General features: G+C 35.5%; 1 protein-coding gene and 1 pseudogene across 1 annotated transcript; both read left to right on the top strand.

Moving 5' to 3' along the window:
- Positions 1-4725, top strand: LOC142518891 (MACPF domain-containing protein CAD1-like). The gene is made up of 6 exons (XM_075621740.1): positions 1-576; positions 2526-2764; positions 2958-3153; positions 3293-3476; positions 3647-3801; positions 3891-4725. The coding sequence occupies exons 1-6, from the start codon at positions 280-282 to the stop codon at positions 4518-4520; spliced, it is 1701 nt and encodes a 566-aa protein (XP_075477855.1). The 5' UTR covers positions 1-279; the 3' UTR covers positions 4521-4725.
- Positions 4726-5849: 1124 nt separating this feature from the next.
- On the top strand, positions 5850-7770 carry LOC142518348 (protein NRT1/ PTR FAMILY 4.3-like; annotated as a pseudogene).
- The last annotated feature ends 1658 nt before the right edge of the window (positions 7771-9428 follow it).

Below are 9428 nucleotides of genomic sequence, written 5' to 3'. Positions count from 1 at the left end.
AAGATGTGTCAGACTCAAAATATTCCACACACAATGGCAACGCGCTTCTTGCCATTATTATACAGTCAAAAGCCTCTCCTCCCCTTTATTAAATTTTGATTTGAATAGACAACCACCGAATCTGATCCGACAAAAACAACATGGTAGAGTTCAAAGTCCAATCTTTGACAAAGTCCCAACAAACCTCCCAAGAAAATTACGTAGAAAAATCCCCCCCAAACTTCATTCTTTTTTCGCTCTAATCAACTGAATGAAACATTCTTGAATCTCTGCTTTTCCATGGATTTCCCAGAGAAGAGCATCAGTAGCACAAGCCCGGCAGTTTCAGAAAATTCACTGATCACCACTCTCTGCAACTCAATCCAAGCTCTGGGACGGGGTTTTGACGTCACCTCTGACATTAGGTTGCTTTATTGTAAAGGAGCCCCTGGCTCTAGGTTGGTGCATATCGACGAAGAAAACACCGAAGATCTTGAAATTTCTGAATCTTTTGCAATCCGAAATGTTTCTGTTGACATTGGGTGTTCTGTAGGCCAGAGCTTTAATGTGAAGACCCCTGTTTGGACTTTCCACGAGGTTTGTTTCTGGCCCCGACCCATTCTCGTGATTTATTTCTGTTCGATTGAGATAAAAAGGTATTGTTGAGGTTATGATAATGAATCGTTCTTGGTTGGATATTGAACCTTGAATGGGGCTGCGCAAGATTTTAGCTTTTTTATTGAACACTTGAACTAAAAATGTTGGCGATGAATTGTCTTTTTCGGATAGTCTGGATTCTTCCATGTGAAATGAAAGGGGCAAGCCCCGGTCAGTCGTCGAAGGGGTAATGTCATTCTGTTATTTTATCCCCTGTTATAGGAGCGTGCTGAGTAAGGGCTGGTTCTATCCCGACCAAGGAAGGAAAGGCGGGGGACCATTTGAGAATATGTATTCAGAAGAGATCAAACCTATAAAGTGTCGCAGGCACAAGGAAAGAATCTGGAATAAATTGATCAACTTTCGTCATTGCAGGCGTTCCTTGGAGATTGAGAGATAGTAGGATCTTGTGTGGAAACATTGTCTTCTTTCTCTTTGCCATTTTAATAGCACGGGATACCAGATTATTGGCTTTTGTTTTTTTAATGCACGTAAATTATATTGAATCCATGTTATGTTTGGTTGCGAAAGCATTTTGCTGAAGCCAGATTATTGGCTTTTGTTTTTTTAATGCACGTAAAATATATTGAATCCATGTTATGTTTGGTTGCGATAGCATTTTGCTGAAGAAAAATCCAATCAAAAGCACTAATGCTCTTATTTTGAGGTTATATTTCTTAAGCGTTTTGAAAAGTTTTATAACCTTATACAAACACGAACAAATACCTAAGAAACACTCTGTCACAATGACTTCTAAACAAATATTGGGGCTCTTTATAAGCTTGTTGGCTTTTCACTTAATATACTTATTATTTTTTGTTTGATTTATTCTCTTTGTTTATATCCTAATATTGGTGCCCCTTAATGAATCAACGTGGCAGAGGGGGATCCCTGGGAAAGTTTTATCTTTGTTTAAGTGCCTGCAATGTAATCCATACTCATATTACAGATTGAATTAAGTTGGATATGACAAACGTTGCTAGGTCACTGAAGGCTATCCAGATGTGGATGTCGGTTTTTAAAGGCATGGCCAGTGTTATATATCCCATGTAGATTAAAAAAATAGCTTTACTAAAAATTTAAGCATAACTGGAAACTACTTCTTGTTCTAGACAAGTCCATCGTATGAGTTATAGGTATGAAAGGGGTGGGAAAAAAAATGCTTCCATCTGAAGTTGGCGTATGATCACCTTGGCGGACATTTATCATGACTGAAAGAAGTGGTGGCAGAGATGAAATTCGAGAAAACCTTTTGGTGCGCAACATACAAATTGTGTGTGCCTATTTCTTGAATGTGGTGTTAATCGAGGAGTTTAGTTACATCTTCACAGTTAAATAGCACTGGGCAAATAGCTTGATCACATGCCACACAAGGTTACCCATTTTTGTGTTGCTCCATTGGTTTGAGATAATGTTTTGTTTCATATTTGATCATGGACTAAGGTAAAATTGTGATAAATCTCGAAATATTCCTTCCTTGTTCATCTTCACTAAATCACGACAGCGTGGCTCTAAACGAGTAAATAAATTTATTATATGGTATGGAGAATGAGCATTTCCCTTGGTTGAGTCCTCATTCCTCAATATATTTATCTCCCGATGTGACAGCGCCCTTAAACATTTATTATAGGACCTTTGGACTTGAGAATGTCCATGCCCATCTTTGCTCTGAAATGAGCATTTGCAACTCCTCAATATATTTTATTCCCTGATGTGACAGCGCCCTTAAACCTTTATTATAGGACCTATGGACTTGAGAATGTCAATGCCCATCTTTGGTCTGAAATGAGCATTTGCTACTCATGATTTAATTTTCTTGGTATTCTTTCACAATTAAATCTCTTGATCTAGCTATTCATCTCATGTTTATTCCATACTTGCATTTGCAGATGGCTAAGTATTTTAACGAAAAATCAGATATACCTGGTGATATACCTCTTGGAAGCTTCAATGCCATGTTTAATTTCACTGGCTCTTGGCAGCTTGATGCAGCAGCTACACAATCCCTCGTGATGGTTGGATTCATTATCCCCTTATATACGGTCACACTAACAAATCTCAATTTAATTTTGCGTGAAGAAGTCAAAAGTGCCGTTCCGTATTCTTGGGACCCTGCATCCTTGGCAAGGTAGCATCTATAAAGTCTTAGGACTTAGCATCAGAATTTCACTGATATATCATCCTTTTCCTGGATATTGCATGAAGTTTCCAAGTTATTAGGTTTATGAAGTGTATCTGAAATTATAGTTTTTGGTTACTTCTACAACATGAATATGAAATATACACGCTATTCGATTTTCTTACGTCAAATATTCTGTCAGCTTTATTGAAAACTATGGCACTCACATCGTTACCTCAGCGACAATTGGAGGAAGGGATGTTGTCTACATTAGACAGCACCAGCCATCGACATTATCAATGTCAGATATTGAAATATACGTGAAAGACATTGGAGAGCAGAGGTTCTCAGATTCAAAGGGTTATGTTAGTTCTGGTGCCTTAAAATACAAGGACAAGGTAAGTCGAGCAGCATTCTTTGAGTTTGTACCGTATAGCTGACTATATGCTGATCAAACATACTTTTTTCTCTTGAATACTTTTAGGTCATTTATGTATAGTATGTTTACAGAATTTTGGCATTTATTTATTTATGCAGGACGTTACCGTCATTTTCAGAAGGAGAGGAGGAGATGACCTTGAACAGAGCTATGACAAGTGGGCCAGGACCGTAGAAGGAGCTCCTGATGTTATCAACATGACATTTATGCCCATTGTGTCTTTGCTTGAAGGAGTACCTGGAATAAAACACTTAGCTCGTGCTATTGAATTGTACTTGGAGTGTAAGAGTTTATCTTTTGTTATTTTGTTCAAAGCGGAATTTGGAAATCATGCAGAATTTTCTTCTAATTACCAGCTCAAAATTCTTGGAAATTGAATATTTGGCTAAAGAATATCTTAGAGTTGTTTCTCTTACATCTTGAACTTCGTGAAAAAATTTCATTTTGTTCAGATAAGCCGCCTATCGAGGATCTACAGTATTTCTTGGATTTCCAAATTCCTCGGGTTTGGGCTCCTGAGCAGAACAACTTACAAAGGAAGGAACCCGTGTGTCCATCTCTTCAGTTTAGTTTAATGGGTCCTAAACTTTATATAAGCCCTGATCAGGTATCTTAGTCTGCTGTTACAATGTTATGTCAGTGTCTACTCTCCACTTTATTTCAATGTTTAATTTTGGACATTCTACGATGTAACAGGTTGCTGTAGGACGTAAGCCTGTCACAGGGCTCAAGCTCAGCCTAGATGGTTGCAAGCAAAATCGTCTTTCTATAAACCTGCAACATCTAGTGTCTCTTCCGAAAATTCTTCAACCCCATTGGGACTCCCACATGGCTATAGGTGCACCGAAGTGGCAAGGACCCGAAGAGCAGGATAGTAGATGGTTTGAACCAATTAAGTGGAAAAAATTCTCGCATGTAAGCACTGCACCAATAGAGTTCACAGATACATGCATCGGAGATCTTTCTGGCGTTCATATTGTCACCGGGGCTCAGCTAGGTGTATGGGATTTTGGGGTAAAAAGTGTGCTTCACCTTAAACTCCTATTTTCCAAAGTACCAGGATGTACTTTAAGGCGATCTGTGTGGGATCATAGTCCCTTTAATCTATCTGCTGCACAAAAGCTTGATGGCTCGTCTACTTCATTACCAAACGAAAAAGGGGACGGTTCCAGCATAATTGGAAAACTGGCAAAAATTGTGGATATGACAGAAATGTTGAAAGGGCCCCAAGATATGCCAGGGCACTGGTTGGTAACCGGAGCCAAGCTTGGAGTTGATAAAGGGAAAATTGTTTTACGTGTAAAGTACTCTCTACTGAACTATTGATAGATGATTGTGTTAGCTAGGATTCTGCTTGTACCTCCATTAACAGGATAATATATTTTCATTTCTTGATCAGGCGATCTACCGCTCTATTCTTCTGTACATTATATATGCCATATAGTCGGTCATTCATTGTGCTTGAATATTTATTGAGATTATACTTGATGCTTGTCGTGTATAAGGGCAAAAATCTGCATTTGTTTTTGTATTTTGCTTTCTCAGAAGTTAATTTTTTTTCTATTCATCTGCATATCAACAAATTTTTGTTTTGATTTTATCAGTACTAAGTCTAATTCTGAATTTCCAAAAACTTCAATCTCGCTTTATCTTTTTCAAAACTTTTGTTTCTGTTTTTTTTTTGTATTAAAGATTATCAAGGAACTCAATGTTGAGACACAAAAGATTAGAATTCAAATTGAACCTGATTGCAAAAGTTCGAAAAATAATCAGATGGAATCAAGATATATGACCGAAGCTTGATGTTGATGTTCATGTTGATGTTTGGTTTCTGGTTACCTGAAAAAGTCAAAAACATCAAAATCATTTGCGGTTTTCCCCCCTTTTACTGCAACAGTTGACGTGGGCAACAGAATATGTACAAGAATATCCAGAAAAAGGGGACTGTTTCTCGATAGGATTAATTGTCGACTTTGCCGATTCCTTAAGCATACATGAAAGAATCGTTTTTTTGGATTCCTAACCGTTTGTTTTTTCTATTCTTGGATATTGGTTTAGATAACAGTTGGTTTAGGTTTTCTTGGAGATTATTTATAATAGGAATGATGAAAAATATATTATTATTGCATAAATATTGGTCATTAATTGATATGACCTCCTATTTTATATAAATACAAGCAGTCCATTTCCATGCAACAAAAAACATGCGTATTTATTTTAGTTTATGAGATTTGTGATATTTGAATAATCTTTTCAGAATCTGATTAGTTCAGAGGGAAACATGCTATTCCCATTTAATTTGATTTAATTAATTATGCTAGGATTTTAATTTGATTGGTCTTTTTATACTTTTAGACCAACTCAGCTGATATGAAATGCTCCGACCTTTGGTAAAAGTGTCATACACACACAAAATAATCAACATAGTTTTCACATCAGTCTCACTAAAAATCATATATATATTTATAGCCTCGTTGATTCTTGACTTTGCAATTCTTGCTGCTTGGGATCTTCTGCGAAAAGGGTTTAAAAAAATTACACCAGCTAATGGTATTATCCATACTTTTATTCTTAATCAAATAATCCACCACTATCAGTTGTAGCTTAGCATTTTTGGTTTTCCATATGCATATGATACCACCAGTACTCAAAACTATGCAGGAAAATACTAAATTTGTTGAAGAGAAGGTGAATTGGAAAGGAAATATGGCTCGAAAAGATAAGCATGGTGGAATAGGTGTCTCATAACTCATTCTAGTTACCACCACAACTATTTCAATACAAAAACATAATTTAAAAGGCCTGTCAAATACCAACGACGTTTTTTAAAGGGACATATGCTTTCGAGCACATGGCAACTTTCGGATTGGCAGTAAACTTGTTAACATACTATACTGGGGTGATGCACTTTAGCATAGCCGATGCAGCGACTCAGCTGACAAACTTGTTGGGGACTAGTTATATTGTCACCATTGCCGTGGCCTTTCTAGCAGACGCATATGTAGGCTTGCAGATTCAAAGCAGTTCTTGTAGCAGCTTCTGGTCGAGTTTCTGGTTAGTTTTCATGAATTCAGATGCTTTATTTCTCAAAAACCTTATAATCACTGAACTTTTCCTTCATTTAGGGACTTGGGCTGCTAGCTCTGCAAGCTCATTATCCAACTGAGGCCACCTCTCTTTTACATATATGATAAAAGCTCTCATTGTGTACAAGTCAGTGGAACCAAAGCTGTGCTCTTGTTTGTTGGTCTTTACTCTTCAGCCATTGATTTGGAGGAATAAAAGCTGCATTGCCATCACATGGTGCTGACCAGTTCGATGCTGAGGTACTGCTTCTGGTCTCACTGTTTTTGTTTGGATCCAAGACAACAAAGGGTGGGATTGGGGTTTCTTTGCGAGCACGATTTCTATGTTCTTTGCGTTACTAATCTTTGCTTCAGGGTTAATTACCACGAAATCGTATCCATGTAATAAATGGGAGTAGTGCCCTCTCTGAAATAGTACAGGTGAACATAGTAAACGAATTCTATTCTTGCATGGACTAAAGTTAATTTATTTTTTGTTTGCCCGAAAAGGTCTATGTTGCATCCATCCGAAACAGAAAGCCTAAACTTTCTGATGACTTTAATGACTTGTACGAGATCAATGACTACTGGGAAGCAGCGAATCAATCAGAAGTTTTACCACACGCCGATGCTTTCAGGTTCCCTCATTTTCAAGGAATTTAAATATGACATAAATTGGTTTTTCTCTATATCAGATTTTCTGGAGATTTTGTTTGCCAGGTTTCTTGATAAAGCAGCTATCCTGAGTCCTGACTCCTTCAATACAAAACTCGGAAAGGCCGAATCCATGGAAATCCTGTCGAGCGACGCAAGTCGAAAATGCAAAAATAATACTAAACATTGTTCCAATCTTTTGTTGCACCACCATCATGACCCTTTGGTTGGCACAGCTTCAAACCCTTTACATCCAACAGGGAATAACAATGGACACAAGCATCACCAAGAATTTCGATTTTCCACCTGCATCGATAGCAGTCCTTCCTGTCTTGTTTCTGATAATCGGCGTTCCACTGTAGGATCGAAAATTTGTCCCATTTGCAAGAAAATTCAATGGCTTTCCCACAGGCACAACGTATCTTCCACGAGTTGGAGTCGGTCTCATCCTATCCTCACTGTCAATGGCCCCAGCTGCAATAATGGAGGTAAAGCGCAAACGAGATGCAAGAGATAACAACATGCTTGATTTAATCCCGTCGCTTCAGCCGTCACTCCCAATCAGCGTTTTCTGGCTGTCGTTTCAGTACTTCATATTGGGATAGCAGACATGTTTACGTCGGGCTCCTCGAGTTCTATTCCTAGGCCCCGAAAGATCTCAAATCGTTATCGAGCTGTTTCCTTCGGAGTTCAATGGCGCTTGGGTAATTCCTTAGCACCATAATTGTGAGCATAGTTAACACTTAACAGTGCTACAAAGAATATCACCAAGAGTGGGGGATGGCTGGCTGGAAATAACATGCATCAACCGTGGCCATTTGAATCTGTTCTATCGGCTGGCTTTTTTCTTGAGCTAGTTCAATTTTTGGATCTGTTTGTCGTCACAAGTAAAGGAAAGTGAGTTGCGACAGTGCAAATGAGTGTGTCAGGGGTCCATCAGCTGCAGATTGTACAAGAATAGTGCAGATTTGGACAAGCAAATCCACTACTAAAAATTTTAGATATTAAATAATGTTGGCATATAGAAAAATCTAATTTTTTTATTAAAATTAAAAATAGTTTTTCAATAATAATATTTTATGTTATTGTGATATAATCGTTTAAAATTTAAAAATAAGATAAAGATAAAATTTTATTTTATTATGAATCTACTAATCTAGGTTTTTTGATATTTTTAATAAATAAAAATTGAATAATTGCGTGTTTATATTTTCATTTTTATGATTAAACAATTGATTTTATTTTAAAATTTTGTTTTATTTATATTAATTCAAAACAATAAGATTAAAAATATTAAAAGATAATTGGACAAAAAATAATTAGTAAATTAATTAAAAATAAATATGTTAATATAATTTTGAAGTGAGAAGATTAAATTGGTTATTATAAGGTACTCTCTGTTTATGACATAGTGCATAAATAGTAAGTATAATATTACTTGCGTCTTAATTATATATATTTCCTTTCTTTTAATATAATAAATTTATATATTTCGTTGTATTTTTACGTTTTGCTAATATATTTATATTAACTAAGTATTAGAAAATGTGCAGCTATTTTTTAAATGAATTAATAAAGATAAAATATGAAGTTTTTATGTAAATTTGTTTTTTCAATAATATTTTTAATACATGTGCAAAAATAAATAAATTTATATATTTAGAATGAAAAAAATATAAATTATAATTTCGAGTTGTTATTCGAGTCACGGAAAGGAACATAATCCAATAAATTAACTTCACAATAATTACACTCGATTATCTATTATTAGGAACGATCGTATATATTATTCAAAGAGTTTTTTTTGTAACAATGAATTAATAAAAAAAATTATATGAGACTGTTTTACGAGTCAATTTTGTGAGATTGACACTCGATTTAACATATTATTTTTTAATCAAAATTATTTTTACTGCATGTATAAATCAGATCGAGCTGTCTCCGACTGGGACTGAACTAATGTACGAGAGAATGTTCAATGGACCTAGGATAGTGCTTCGTATGGTATGTATGAGATGGGGGATCACGAAACATCACATGAGATTTACTCATAGGCATTTGGTCGATTGATTTATTTTATACATCAAAGAAATTTTTGAAAAACCATAAGAAATATATATTAGAATTAAACAAAAACTCTTATTTACATTTATTATATAGTATACAGGCCTATGTCATTATTAATCTAGAAAATTGTGGGGAAAAAAAACTAAGAAGAAGAAAAGGAATTTGCTCTTGCTTGCAAGAAATTGCAGCTTTTATTTTTAAAACATTCGTGACGTCACAATAATGGCATTATTTGGTCAATTGTTACCTATGGGAAATAGCCCACTATTTATATTAGTATTTCCAACAACAAATAAAAAATAAACATGTTGGTCAGTTAAAAAAGTAGAAGTGAGATAGAAAGTATTTAAAAAATAAGTACTCTAACTTTTTTATTTAAGAAACAAGGAGTTGACTTTTGATTATTACATTAACTGCAATTAAACTCTTTAACTTATTCTTCTCTGTC

Source organism: Primulina tabacum, chromosome 11 (genome assembly GCF_025594145.1).
Source record: "Primulina tabacum isolate GXHZ01 chromosome 11, ASM2559414v2, whole genome shotgun sequence".
NCBI lineage: Eukaryota > Viridiplantae > Streptophyta > Magnoliopsida > Lamiales > Gesneriaceae > Primulina > Primulina tabacum.
The sequence above is the reverse complement of the archived record's forward strand: the minus strand, read 5'-3'. Positions and strand labels throughout refer to the sequence as shown.